The 14,677-nt window shown below is 45.8% G+C and overlaps 1 protein-coding gene across 4 annotated transcripts in view; it reads left to right on the plus strand.

Annotated features, from left to right (window-relative positions):
- The window catches only part of sema3fb (sema domain, immunoglobulin domain (Ig), short basic domain, secreted, (semaphorin) 3Fb), a 58,814-nt gene that overhangs the window by 1,286 nt on the left and 42,851 nt on the right, over positions 1–14,677 (plus strand). For all 4 annotated transcript variants that reach the window (XM_062395537.1, XM_062395529.1, XM_062395553.1 and 1 more), the window contains exon 2: positions 1,150–1,317. In XM_062395537.1, the coding sequence (XP_062251521.1) occupies positions 1,200–1,317 (118 nt within the window). In that variant the 5' untranslated portion in view covers positions 1,150–1,199. The remainder of the gene's footprint in view (positions 1–1,149; positions 1,318–14,677) is intronic.

Below are 14,677 nucleotides of genomic sequence, written 5' to 3' on the forward strand. Positions count from 1 at the left end.
TTTGCATAACCGCTCCTTTTGTAAACTTGGAACACACAGCATGCATTGATTCTCCTGCACAAATTGACTCTTGGTGTGTTCGGCTTCATATAGTGTAACGTGGGTGTAGGAGACTTTCACAATCCCCAGTGTCTTGTTTGAGTTCATGTGCTTGTGTGAAGGACTTGGCCTCTGCCTCAGAATAAACAGCTGGATGGTTAACAAATTGTCAGTAAACAGCCGAGGTTTAAACAGCTGCTTATTCTCATAAATGCACTGCAGCCAGGCCGCCTGCAGGACTCTGTGGCTCCACCGCCGGCCTCAGAAGGTGCGTGTGAGATGGAGACCCCGGTCCAAACATCCAGTGTTTGTAGAGAAGAGACATGACGCGACAAGATGTCTGGAGTGGATCCCAATGTGAATGAAGTGTGGCGGATAGAAAAGTTTTGGGCTGTAGAGGAGGCAGAGATGATAAGATGGACCGAGAGTGGTTTTGATGGACTGTGGCCAAGCATCAGGGGTGACCAGCACCCTAATGATGTGATGCATGTGGGGCTCACTGTGGCTGCTCCCCGCTCTCTGTCATTCATTGACTCTCAGAACCAATAAAAGGTCCCCATGCATTGTTCGGAAGTCTTGTTAAACGGTCCCATTAGCGTCCCTCATTCGTCTGTTAACCATTTATAGCAGGCCTTTTTGCTAGAAGCTCATATTTGATCGTCAACTGCACCGATCATAACCCAGTGTCGACGTGTGAGGACGTGGTGTGACCTGGCGTTAGGTGAAGCCATAATTACAGAGCAGCGCACAGGTATGGTGTCACAGGGCAGGAATGTGCTCTGGGTGCGTGTGGAGGGGAGCTGGAGAGGAGCTCGGCTCACTGGAGTCAGTGTGGTGTTTCCATCGGTTCGTCACCCTCTGAAAAAACAAACTATAATTCTTACCAAACGGAAGAGCAGGCCCGTCTCTAAGGAGCTTGGCTGCTCTGCATAGGGACTCATCAGTTTCAGAGACGTGGGTGTACGCTCTGCACCTCTGAGCCTTGTCACCGAGCCTTGCGTTGATGGGGCCCCTTGGGAGCCGTCGATTTGACATGACACATAAATTCATTATTTTGCATTTTAAAGTTGAGAAAGCATCTTCTCACGTGTTTCCCTTTTGTCCCTGCAGAGATTTAAAAAAGGAATCGGTCTCTGCGTGCTCCTGGAGGTCGGTCCACCATGCAGCTGGACGGTCTGTGGACGGTCCACACCCTCCTGGCACTGTCCAGCCTCGTGCTCGGGAACCCAGTGGGCAACGACTCGATGGCCGCACCTCGCGTCTTTATCTCCTTCAAAGGTAAGAAGCCATGACCCTCATCCTCCCCGCCCCGCCCTTCGATTCCCGGTTTGGTTCCGCAATGTTTCAATCTCTTCACACTCTTTGCTGCTGTCTCAAACTCTTGCCATATGCTCGCTCGCCGAATGACTGATGATGTGACAGATTTGGGAACTGCTGAAGGTTTTTGCAGAGGAAGAACTTACGGTATCGCCACGCTCCGCAAACAAATCATGCACTTCTTACCCCCCCCCCCCCCCCCCCCCCCCCATACTCTCCTCAGACCTCCAGGCATTGTAATAATCACCAGATGCGTCCACTGGCCTTTATCATGCAAACAATTAAAACCACAAGCAGTGACAGAGCAGATGCACAAGGCGAAGGTGTAAGTCTCGCTCGTGCACATGTTGAAACAACACAGGAGGTTGTTGTTTTAGTTAATCAAGTGCAGCGTCTTTATCTTCAATCATCTTTATTATGGAATCCCTAAATTGGGCGCCACAAAGGGAGACGGGATAATGTGGAGCATGTAATAACTCCATAGCCATTATGTGATTATTCCCATGGTGAGTTGGAGGTGCACGCAGGGGGCCGTGTCGGTGCGTTTCATCGGCCGCGCAGATTGCTTTACACGGGTTGCCTGGTTCTGAGGGGTGCATTGAGAGAGAGAGAGAGAGAGAGAGAGAGAGAGAGAGAGAGTGTGTGTGTGTGTGTGTGTGTGTGTGTGGGGGGGGTATTATCAAGAGCAAATTGCCAGGATCAGCCAAGCAGAGCGACGTCCCCGAGGCCTGTCCCGCTCGGAGATCAAGCCTTTGATTAGCATCCAGAGAAAAGCCGAGGGAGCGAGCGAGCGAACGGCGGCGGCGGTGCCCCTGTTTGTTTTGCTTTCCATTTCCCAGCGCTCCCTCGTACAAGTTTACTTAATTAAGTGGACTGGCAGCGTTCATTGTTGAAGGCGTTTTCCTGCTTTAATCAAGTAGGATTTAACACATCGGTGGGCGCGCACACAGAGCTCAGCAGTTTTTCTCATTTCCCAAATATCGTTTTGTTCCGTTCTCGACACAATGGCCGTGTTGTGTTTTAAGACAACGCTGCAAACTGTGTAATTATTTTAGCTCTGTAACGTTTTTTTTGCTTTTGCTCTATAAGGTTTACTGCAGACAGGTTTTTGTATAGGTGCATCTCTGGATGGCTGACCTCACCCGAACCACACGCACCATTCTCTGCTCTGACAAGCAGGGGAAAGAAGCTTGGCTCTCCTGCTTACCTGTGTGTGTTTGCCTCTCCAGTCAATATGAATTTCACAGTCTACTGCTGCAGCCTCTCTCACAGGAATGCACCCCCTCTCTCCATTCAATATTATGACTCTCTCCGCCTTAATTGCTTTTTGAGAGGCCCATGCAGTCCTTACCTTGGCGAGCGGGCTGCACTCTCCCTGGTGCATCGTGATGTGTTAGGTTTTTTTGCTTGAGCTGTTTGTGGACAAGGCAGTTTGCCTCTCAGCGGTGACTTCAGTGGAACACAAGCCAACGACAAGTGCGGACAACATGAAGGTTTTTAATGTGCGACTGAGGGAAAGAATGTGTTAATTACCAGTTCCCCGCTTGATAATTATCGATCATTATGGCATAGTGGCACACTGTGAGGAAAATTTCAAATTGCCTCTATAAAGCCTGAATGTTTTGCTCCATGTTGAACTGAACACATGTTTCAAACTGATTAACTCGGTAGCAGAGGAGGTTAAGAACCATGACCTCCATCTGGGAGGCCCTCGCGTCCCTATTAACGCGGCCAGAGTAAATCATGGGACCTAATTGCTTTGCTTTGGCTTCATGTAGTGTGCACAGCTTTTATGACAGGGACAACACCTCCTGGGACACCGAAAGCCAAGCCGCTCTGAAAATGCAGCGAGGGTTTAGGTTGTATCTACTTATACACATTTCAGTGAGATTAGAGTTTGTAAAGTCTGAGGGATAAACCTTGGAAGTAGACTTTGTTCAGGCTTATCACGCTGCGCTGGTAAGCCGAGGAGAAAGCGCAGAGTTTGCAAGAAGAAAGAAAACGGACTGAGTTTAGACGGCAAATAGTTGTGATCAATGTCAGAGGAGCAAAGGGGAGAAGAGTTTTTCAGGATGGAGAGCAAAGCAATTCTGTGCAGATAATCAATTGATATTTTAAGGTTAATTGAGACGGTACTATGTTCTCCAGGAAACTCAACCAAGACAAGACTCATATCAAATTCTTTTGGTATCGCTAAATTTGAAAAATCACTAATTGCTGTATAAGGCTTGACATATCAACGTAACTAAATGGAACTGCTGAGAAAGCAGTTCCATTGTGACAAATATATCAATGCTGTCTGTCTGCAGCGAATTAAAGACACATTGAATTATATATTCACTGTTTGGGAACAGAATGATTTATGATTATTTAGTTTCAGGTATTCTTTCTGTGAATCGTGCATTAGAAACTAAGTGGAAATTGAAAGAAGAAACTCTATATGATAAGATTCTATTATTGCCTGAGGTGGAAAAGTTCCTGTATTATTCAAACTGCAACTGTAGCTAAAACAGACTGAGGGGTTTAATTATGACATACATGTGGTGTACATGGAAATTGTGACTCAGATGTGTCACTGAAGCTTCAGGTGGAGGAGACGGATCTGAGTGGAGCAGTGATGAGACTGAAGCCATGAACAAGTGGCACATTTTCCTCATGTCTTCTGCTTTCATTTGAGGCTCGGCTGGTGCTTTTCAATATCCTCCTCTTCAGTTTATGTGCCATCAATTGCTTTGTCAATACACACAATACTCCTAATATTTGTTGTTACTGTGGTGGAAACAAACTGACCTGAATCCGCTTTTTCTTTTAAGGTTCTCAGACTCCTGTGTTTAACTCCAATGACTTGGTTTAAGTGTTATGTTCTGAAGCCATTATTTATAATTTATTTGTTACTGCGGTTTAATCTGACCATTTTGTAAAGCTGTCCATCACTGAATTAACATGTGACCGAGCTGCAGAGCATTGCCTTTCTGAGACCGTTACGTCATGCAAGTGCATTAAATCCAGAGGTGAACAGATTTACATGTGCAGTTTATTAGATCATGACGTACAGAAAGATTTTTCTGAATGGATGAAACCCTCCAGGGGATGTATCTGCAGTGCCACGTTTTGCAGAGGGTGTAACAGTACTGCTGCTGGCCCACAATCCCTCTATGACATATTTGAGTTCATGCATTAAGCAGATCCAAATCTAAATCCATGCTTAAGGTTCTACTGTTTCAGGTCGTACACTACACTTGAACCCTGTGAGCCTCACAGCCGTTCATTTAAAATAATCCCAAAGCATCTTTTTGCTGCAGTACATGTCAAAACTTCATACTGTGGTGTTGGAATAGAAAGTGTAAAGTGGTGACTGAGAGCCTCTATCTTCGAGATCTTTTAAACAAGAGCGTTTTTTCTCATTCTAGATAAACAGACAACAGCTTAACACTGGTTCAGAGTAAACAGAGGCGCGGGGTCAAGAATCTCCACGATTGTAAATCCTTCCTCCCACACAGACGTCATCTCCAGCTGTGGGTGGAGCCGCGTGCCGGTGCCACAAACGCCATGTGAGACCTCTCACTGTTTCCCAGTTGGTTTTAATGACATCTGAAGCGGCTGCTCTGAGAGGCCCAGTGATGGAATATTGTTGTGAAAGGACAAAAGGTAAAGTCCTTTAGATACCATGACATCATACGGATTACCGTATGACCCCCCCGACCACCACTACCACCCCCTCCCAGTGCACCCTCCTCCCTCTGAGCGCGCACAGGGATGATGGCAGGATGTGGGTCAACTTTGCCACAGTGCGCACACCTAACCAGTGCCAGTGCAGGTGGCAGAGGAACGAAGTGTCTCCGGCGCATTATTCATTTTCCAGACTTTACTCCTCTGCACGGCCTCCTGTGAACGGCTAACAGCACACTCCTATTTTTACTCCTCAGCAAGGTCTTTAGTCTATATCGGGTTTTTGTGTGTGGCTGTGTGTTTTGTTTAGGTGGCTGGTAGCGTAGAGGTTAAGGAACTCCCTTTTGAGTTTAATTCTGCTAGACTGCGACTCCTTGTAATGCAATTGTAATAAGCAATGAAAGCAACTAGGCGATATTTTCCTTATCGATTAATGTGTCAATTATTTTCTTGATGAATCGATTACGTGTTTGGTTCACAATATGTCAGAAAACGGTGAGAAAAAATGCAGATCTGTGATTCCCAAACCCCAAGATGCCCTCCTCAAATGTTTTGTTTTGTCCGCAAACCAAAGAAAATCACTTGACTGTATTTAGAAGAGCAAAGAAAACACAAAATATTCACAGTGAAGAGGCAGAATTTAAAGAATATTTTATTTTAAAAACAGTTGAACCAATTAGTTGATTAACCACATAGTTAATAATAGGCGATTGATTGAGTAGTTGATTACTGATGGATTAATAGATTAATTAATGAGGATTCAGTCTTAGAATGCCTGACAGATGACAGCTGAGGAGTGCATCCATACAGTGAGGTACTTATTTTGATAACCAGCACTTTGCTATCAGTTCATCCGGGGCTTGCCCTTTTACTGCTCCCCGGCCACTTATACTAGTTAATGTTTAAACCCTTATTAGCGTCCTTCCTGTGCTCACTTTCTTCTTTGCGCTCCAGAGGCAAACCGGCGTGGTCAGACTTATCTTATCTCTGACCTGATTCACTATGGCAGCAGGCATATAGGAGGCAGGAGTGTTTACTCAATATTGGCAGTTTGAGTGAGGTGACTATAATGTGGTTTCTCTGACTAATTGAGGTACTATGAAGAGCGTGCAGCCTGAACATCTTCACCGCCGGAATCCTCCGGCTGTTTGCCGTTGCAGATCTAAACTGCACGATACTGGTGCACCTTGGACCCTGCTATAACATCGCAGTGTTGTTGAAACATGTGTAGAAGCCGCAAAAGCACTGCCCAAATACTCTGCTGATGTTTGGCTGGGATCTGTAATTACTGTTTGTGAGTCCATTTATCCCCACGGCAGCAAAGTAATGACTGACAAAGCAATGAAAACCACTATTACTTTGGCCACGTCCCAGACCTCAGCTTGTCTCCACGGCAGCTAAGCCCGGTTATATTTAATGTTAAACTCTCCTCTCCCTCTGCGCTCCCAGCAGTCATTTGTAGCTCTGTGGTTAACCATTGAAGACAGTCGGCATGGTGGTGATGGTGGTTTAAGTGCAAACGCAGCTTGGTCCAGCACAGCTTGCGCTCTGCTGCGATCCAGCTGTCAAGAGCGTCACTTACTTGCTAGGTGCTTGAAGGCAGAAGGCCCTCCTCATCTGTGTAAAACAGTGGAGATGTTTTGGAGTGTGTGTGGAGAAGGTGGTGCACGTTGACGCAAAGGGAGGCTGTGATGTGGGGCCCGGTCTGAGGCCGCGGGTGCAGAAATGGTGTTACTCCAACCACCGTGGTGCACATGACCTTAGATGTGGAGAGTCTGAGGTGGTGTGTGGGCTCGTTTCTGGCATTTAACACAGCGGCAGCTCTGCAAGCTTCATTGAGAGGAATATCTGTCACATTTAAATACAGGCATCGCTGTGAAACAATTTAGAATCCCTGCTTGCACGTGTTTATTGGTTTAATTGGGCGGAAAATGTCAAAATAGTAAAGAACAAAAGGCTAAATACGTGTTCCAGCGCTAACTGTCACAGTACACGTCATTGCAGTTCAATCAAAGTCATGCAGCAATTGCGCTAAAATGAAACATGATTGCCGGTCGGCCACAGTCCTCGTACAAACTAAAGGCATCTGTGATTATTTTGTCAGAGATAATAACTTTACTGTATATAAGTAAAATAGCCTGAGATTGACAGGTTAGGAATCAGGGATCGATTAGTTGAGCCCCTGTTTCCTCAACTGTGCCCTCTGTCTGGTGGATGACTGATAGAATCCTGATTGCATTTTATTTCCAGACCAGTTGCCCGTCGTTGTCATAGTGATGCGATGAGGATGATAGTGACAGCTGAAGAAAATACAGTTTGGGTTTGGTCTAAAGTACAAGTCCAATAAATCTGTGTGGATGCTGTTTCATTGTTTCATCCTAACACAAATTCTGCATAAATTCTCACCGCCACGTTTGTTGGTAAGATTAATAACAAAATCGGTCTTATAATCAAAACACATTGATTTAGCATTTTTAAAACCTGTGCTGGATACAATCAGCATTCACTTCAGGATCTTTAGAATATTGGATAAGATGTAGAAAATCCCATTTTAAGGTCTTCTGCACAAATTAGGTGACTAAATGAGTCTGCGGGAGACTTCTGAAATCTGGAAGATAAACTCCTATTAGCAAGGGCAAAGGAGCCAATCCCCATTGTTAGAGGGTGTACCTACCAAAAAAACAGCAAATACCCTCATTTCGTGTAAAAAAAAGTATTATGGATATTTTCACCTTCGAATATCATTGTGATTACCCAGTGAACATGCACACTGTACACTCTTCTGATTGACAAGTGCACAGAGAGGGCAGGTGTCCGCCTGCCTGCCTGCCTGCTGAGAACTGTATGCCGATGGTAGGATTGCACATAAAGAAAGAAGTTATGCTATAAATGTGGTGCAAATAGATTTTCGTAAATCAGAAGTACTTCCACATTCACTATACCATTCTCTGTCCTGCTATTCGCGTGGGACAGACGTGTGATTATCCCTCAATAGGATGACTATCTTGGCACCTTTCAGCACATTACCCCTGAAACCGGCAGTGATCTCGAGTCTGGTGCCAGTTTCCGTGTGCAAATAAAATTGCGGTCGCAGTGTCATCTCGTAGCCGTGCCAGCCACCCATTAGTACTGTCTGCCCCCCCCCCCCCCCCCCCCCCCCCGGCGCTGATGTTTCTTGAGTATCTTCTATCTGTCCTTCCCATGGCTGCTAAGCACACACAAGCCCGTCTTTATGATGGCCCATGAATCGAGTCATTGTTTTTGAGTGGTATAGAATATATTCGCTTGGCACCTTGCTCGACTTGAATCTCCTTCCATATGGCTGCAAGGTTGTAAAGTGTATCGGCGGCTGCTTGGGTGGTCCTTATGTTTGATAAAGACAAAATGGTGCCAGTTCATGGATTCTCTTCCTCCAACCTCTGGCCAATGGCTGCTGGATACAGTGTGTGCAGGTGCAGAAGTGTTAGCGAGTAACAATGTTCTTATACATCTCCAGGGGATAATTGTGAGTTGGGGGAAGTGAAGGTGACAAAGTGGCATCTAAATATAGTCTAACTCATCTTGGAATAACTGCACTCCTGCTGCAGTTCTCTCTGTCTTCCCTCTTCTACTCATTTCTCTTCCCCCGACATGGGAACAGCAATAAATGCAAAGGGGTGTTTGGGATTCCTGGCATGGCAGCGCCACTCTCTTTCACCATCTGCAGAAACAGGGATATGTTGTGGCGAGAGCGTTCTGTTTCCTCAGAGTTTCACCTGTGGAACAACCTCCTGAGTCGGGTTACGGCCTCTGTCGCTGCCTCGCCTCCAGTGAAACCGAGATCGTCTCTCAAAAACACTGAGGACCCATTGTTGTCTGTCCGTCTTCTCTTTCACGGGCATGTTGTTGCATCTGTTGCCAGCACCCCCCCCCCCCCCCCCCCCCCCCCCTAGAGAAACCCTCCCCACCAGCCAAATTGACCAGATACTGAGAATCATTTCTCTGCACTGGAGCGGCATCATCATCCATGTGTTTTTGTTTTATGGAAATTTATTGTTCTTCTTTTCCAGCTTTACATGAAATGAGTTACAGAATTACAGACGCAATTGTGTCTTTTATGTCGATGCAGAATATAGGGTGAACATGGCGGAGCTGTAAATGTTTCCACATGTAAAAACCAAGTATTAAGACGGTACTCAGTTATTTCCTGTAATCACGGAAGCTGCCGGGGTGAGGATTTGCTGTCAGTCTGGTAGCTGGATCCTGTGTCAGTCACATCGTGGGAGCCCTGTCAAACTTTAGGAAACTTTTCAGTGATGTGGAGAAAACTGTCAGTCACCATCTTTTGTTATTGCACCAGCCCTTTGTTGGGGAAGCTGCTAACAGATAATGAAGTAGTGTTCTCAGGCTTGACATATTGGTCGAAGGCAACCGGATTCTTCTGAGCCTGCGACTGGGTATCTGGAACACCTGCCAAGCTTCAAGGTTGGTCCTTTTTCTAGGTGGCATAATTAAAACTTCCTGTGGGATTTGGTTTCTTTTCTCACCTGTGAAAACAGGGCATTGGTGTAGACTGGATAAACAGGTTGAGGACTCAGACAAGCTTTGTCTCTGAACCGCTGCTGGGGATGATCACTGTATATTCTTAGCGCCAGTGTTTCTCTAGTGGCAGATTAAGGTGTCAGGTAGAATAATGGTCCAGATGGATTAGACTCTTTCACGGATGAAGCTCAAAGCCGCACCCACATTTCTTTAAGGGTTTTAGAGTGTGATACAATGATACCTTCTCTAGATGTGCCACTCGTGAGAAAACAAGTGAATTTGGACAATTTGACCCGAGTAACCCTTTAGCTACTCACAGGTAAATTGCCATTACAGATCAGAAAATAAATCCTTTTTGATTCATTAAAATAAGGAGAACATTTGAGTGAGGGCAGGAAGCTAGTCTTGTAAAAGATGAAGACAAAGCATTGATCTGTCCAAACCTCAGCAAAATTTCCCCAACTGCCTCCCTCTCTCTGCTGTCTGTAGCCGCTTTATCAAATGTAATACCAGTGCTTGCCTTTCAGCATTTGAAGGGAACTGCAACCTTGAGCAGCCAGGCCTGTGGTTCCAGCCCTGCAGACCACGCCTGCCACGCCATCACTTGTCTGCTCATGTTCCCTCCTTTTGATTCCCCAATGGATCAACTTTCAAAGTCACACCCTTTTTGCGGCTGTAGCCCTTAAATTCATCTTCTCGGGAGCTCCTCATCTCAGCCTTCAGTCTCTGAATCACAACTGGTGTCATCCCTATTTGTGCAAAGAAATTGCGCTGAAAATATTTCATTTCTGTATCTCAAGACTGGAGTTTACTGTATCACATTTTTGTCTCTGCTTTGCTGTGATTAATTTGCGCTTAGAAGAAGACAATTAATGCTCTAGATTAAAGATCAGTGTCCACAAGCATTCACGTTTGTGGCTCTATTATTATTCCATGTGTATTGTCTGTGGATCTTGTTCTTCCTGGCCAATGAGAGTGCAAGTAAAGCTTTTCCTAAGGACTGTCTCCATGGCTGTGTAGCTCTCTGAAGGCATGAAGTGTATGGGAGCTTCACAGAGGTCAAGTGGGAGGTCATGACCCTGACAGGAGATGTCAAGGCCACAGCCCCCACCTCTAATCTACACTCTCTTCTCACCCGCTGTCCATCAGGGATTCAGTTTCAGATGTGTCTCTGCTGAGACTTATAACCAGGGATGGATGCTACACTAAAAACAACTGTGTGTCATTTAAAGACAATTTATATGTTCTGCTTGTAGCAAATACAGCTCAAATACTGTGCATGACTTTTTGTTTGTGAGTAGCTAAGGCAGAACAAGCACACACATTAATGGATTGTGCCTTAATAAAAAATATTTTCATATATTTTTTGATTTTCTATGGATACATCTTGGTCAGTAAATATTTTATGTAACATTTGAACTCCATCAAATAAGGAGAAGCCAGGCGGCTTACGGTGGAAGACGTAGAGGTTCTTAGGGAAACAGCAACTGCATGCACTGGATTAAAAAAAAAGATTGTTTGCAGTTCACTTGTACTTAATCTTTGTTTCCAGGCAATCTTTAAAACAACTGATTACAATGGTTACATAAACATTATGTCATGTAATTGATGGTGAAGTCGTTTGTTGACTTGTGGATTAAGTGTGTTCAAAACAGAAAGCTATTGATGTAGAGAAAGAGAGAATGGAAAACATTCATCAGTTTAACCAATTGTTCAAATGTAATTTCTCATGTTTTGTCTGATTGCTTTTATTCAGTGCAGTGTGATGCAATCCATCTGCTGGGGCAGGTATTGGATCACCAGCTAAAACTGAATGGTGGTTTCATATTACTTTGTCATAAAATGAGAGACGGTGCAGCACCTCTTCTCGTCACTGAGACATTATTGAGACATAAGCGGTTTTCAGTCATGAACTCTGGGTTCAAACTTATGACAAATACATGAAAAAATGCAGCCGATGATTCTGGAAATCACACACACACATCAACACAGGAGTCTGCCCCTTATCACCCAAGCTTTCCTGATGTCCTCGTTTGTATCTTCTACTTGTGTTGCACCATCTTGAGATATTTCTATTCTTTTGACGTTTTAGCTACCATTGCGTGTTTTTAGAACACACCCGCTCGCTCAGTGTGAATCCTCTGGAGGATCTCAGTTTTACTCTGGAGTCTGGCAGGAGAAACTCTGGTTTTCTCAGAATGTCGGAAAGCAGTTTGCACCAACATCATCTTCTTTTTATTGTTTAAAAGTTCACTCCAGCGTATTGAGCTTAAATCGCAGTCAGCATTTTTCCCCCAACTCGCCCTTTCAATCCTTTCTGCATGTTTGCCCCCTACTCTTGGTCAGTGATGAGGTCGCACACTATTCCACTTCGCCGAGGGGAAATGAGGCTGTTTGGAAGACACAGTGAAGACTTTAGCCCATAAGAGCACTCAGGCATCGAACAATGCGTGCACTTTGATGCCTTTGTCGTGTCGTGGTTTTGAAATGCTGATTTTGGAGATTTCCCCCATTGCCGCCTCCTCCCTGCTGGTGGAGTAGGTGTTAATTGCAATGTGTAGGGATGGACCCTCGTTCACATCCATTGAGGCCGGGCCGGGGCCAGTGTTTTTTGTCAGCGATCTATCCATTCAGGCCCCCTCCTGTGGCGGTGCCTCCTTGATTGGTGTCAGAGTGTTAAAAAAAAAAAGAAAAAGAAGAGGAACCCTGGCATCCAACGCCCCTGGTCGTTGTTTGCCGTCGCCCACACACTCTACCCCTCTGTGAAGGTCCTATAGCTGCAGGGGCGTTTGTGTAGGTTTGCCACTTATTCACAGAAGTTCATTCACATTCTGGGAGACCTGGGGGTGGGCGTCAAACTGGCATCTGGCCATTTTGTCAATGAATGCGGCGAGCAGCCTCCCGCAGGCCTTTCTCTATGCTGCCTATAGATGCCTCAGTCCAGGTCCAAGGAGCTGCAAAGGGAGGACAGCGGTTTAAGAATGGAGGTGAAAAATGAGGTCCTGGCATGGAGGCAAATAATAAAAGTCAAGAGGAGGAGAGGGGATTGTTTACATCCTCCTCTCCAGCCTGGAGCCTTGCCAAACCAACAGTGGGCAATGTGCTGCAGTGAGAGGATTATGAGCATCAGGGGAGATGTTTGTAAAACTATTTAGTAATGCCCTAATGTTGCTCACCGAGTTCAATCACTCACTTCTCTTTAATTCTCTAAGCAGGATGTACATGCTCCTGAGCTCTGCAAGTCCTCTCATTGTTTTATAAATCTTCAGATGGGGGGGGGGGGGGGGGGGTGGGGGGGGGGGGGGGTGTTACTACGTGTGCTAAGTCCCTGTCTGACTTCTTCACCCACTTGCTTGTTTTCCTGCTTATCCCTTCTGTGTAGGGTTAATAAATACTTTATTGCCACTCTACTCTGTGGATTAGTGGTCGTATTTAATTTCCCCCTCGGGACGTCCTGTGGCGTTTCCCAGAGTTTCCCGAAGGAGCCTACTTTGCATTTCCTTTCTGTGAGAAGACAAACGGGCCCAGGGTCCACGATGAAGCGCCCTGACAGAGGGAGGGCGAGACAGAGGAAAGAGGACAGAGGAGGACGAGTGGCAGGCAGAGCGCTGGCTTGGATTTCACTCCTACTTCTTTCCCCCCGAAAGTCTGGCTTGGTCTGAGATCTCTCTCATGATATACAGTGTGGATCAGGTTTTAGTTCCTCTTCTCTTCTTCCACCTTCCCGGTTTTGACATGCTCTTGTTTTATCTTCCAGAGAGGAAATAAAAGACAGCCAGGGTTCACAGTGTTGTTGCAAAGAGTGTGGAAGGAGTTCTTGGACGAGCTTCCCAGGGCAGTAGGAGTGTCAGTAACTGTAGACTATTGGACCCGTCCATATTCTGTCACCTGACTGCAGATCAGCTTCACTCGTGTGGAATCAGGCAGCTCTCCAGACATTTGTCTCCATCGCGGTTGTGTTTTCTGCTGCCTTCACTGCTAGAACAAACTTCCCAACTCCCCCTCAGGTGGCTAATGACTGATATCATCACCCACCTTTACAGTGTTTCTCCTCTCCTGCTCATAACTCGGTCAGACAGAGCTCAGTACTGCAGCTCAACTGTGACAAGTGTTTGCTGTTTTAAGCCTCTAATTAAGTCAGTTAACCTCCCCTTTTTCATACTGCAAGATCGGGGAGGGGGTCCAGGGGGTCCGGGGGGTCCCAGAATCCCCCTCTGTCCCGCGCTGGACCCTGAGGTGAGCAATGGCTTTTTAATGGAGGCCTTCCAGCTGGAAAAAAAAGCAAGTGGAGCCAACCAAGGGGAATATTTAAAAGGCCGTCAAAAAGACCATTAGTGAAAAAGCAGGAACTTCCTGTTTTCTTAAACGTTAAAGCAGGACTGGGTAAAGGCAATTGATTGGAACTAATTAGCGGTGGCGAGATAAATGATGGGTAGTTGAGATGGACCGTATGCACCGTGGAATTAACTCTTTGGTGACTGCGAACCAACTGTATGGCTTTCCGAGGCACTCCAAGGCCCCTGAGGACTCACTGGCTATAAGATGTGAAATGATATCAGCACGGGAGAATAAATTGTGTGGGATTTAACAATTATAAGCTGTTTGAGTTGCATAATATTGACTTGTTATTTCCCATCACCTTGTCGAAACAGGGCTGGGTGAGAAATTACAGAAAAGAAAGATCCAGGTTGTGACAAGTTCTAAAACAGCTTTATCACGCAGACAGCAGAATCGCTGATAGATGCAGCGCTGAGTCTTTTCACAGCCGGCGCCGACCTCTGTCTTCACTTCACCTTCTCTAGCACGTCCCCAGTTCTCTCACTTAGCAACATGCCCCGGCTGCTTGGCAATGGTTGCCACTTGAGATGACAATAAAATTCACTTTCATGCGTTAATCAGAGGGGAGGTTTGAGGCAGCTCTGAAAAGAGCTGTCATGACCGCGGACAATCACTGACACACCTGATAGTTTACCTGTCAAATAGTTTCCTCTCCGTTTTCATTCTCCTTAATAATTTGGGAGGGTTAATGGGACAGACGCTTTCATGTGATGTTAAATGTGCATTGATACGCCTGTGGACATTATCATTCATCTAGTCTCCATGGCCTTTGTTTCACTAAAGGCCCAGTGTG

Source organism: Platichthys flesus, chromosome 2 (assembly GCF_949316205.1).
Source record: "Platichthys flesus chromosome 2, fPlaFle2.1, whole genome shotgun sequence".
In the NCBI taxonomy this organism is placed as follows: domain Eukaryota; kingdom Metazoa; phylum Chordata; class Actinopteri; order Pleuronectiformes; family Pleuronectidae; genus Platichthys; species Platichthys flesus.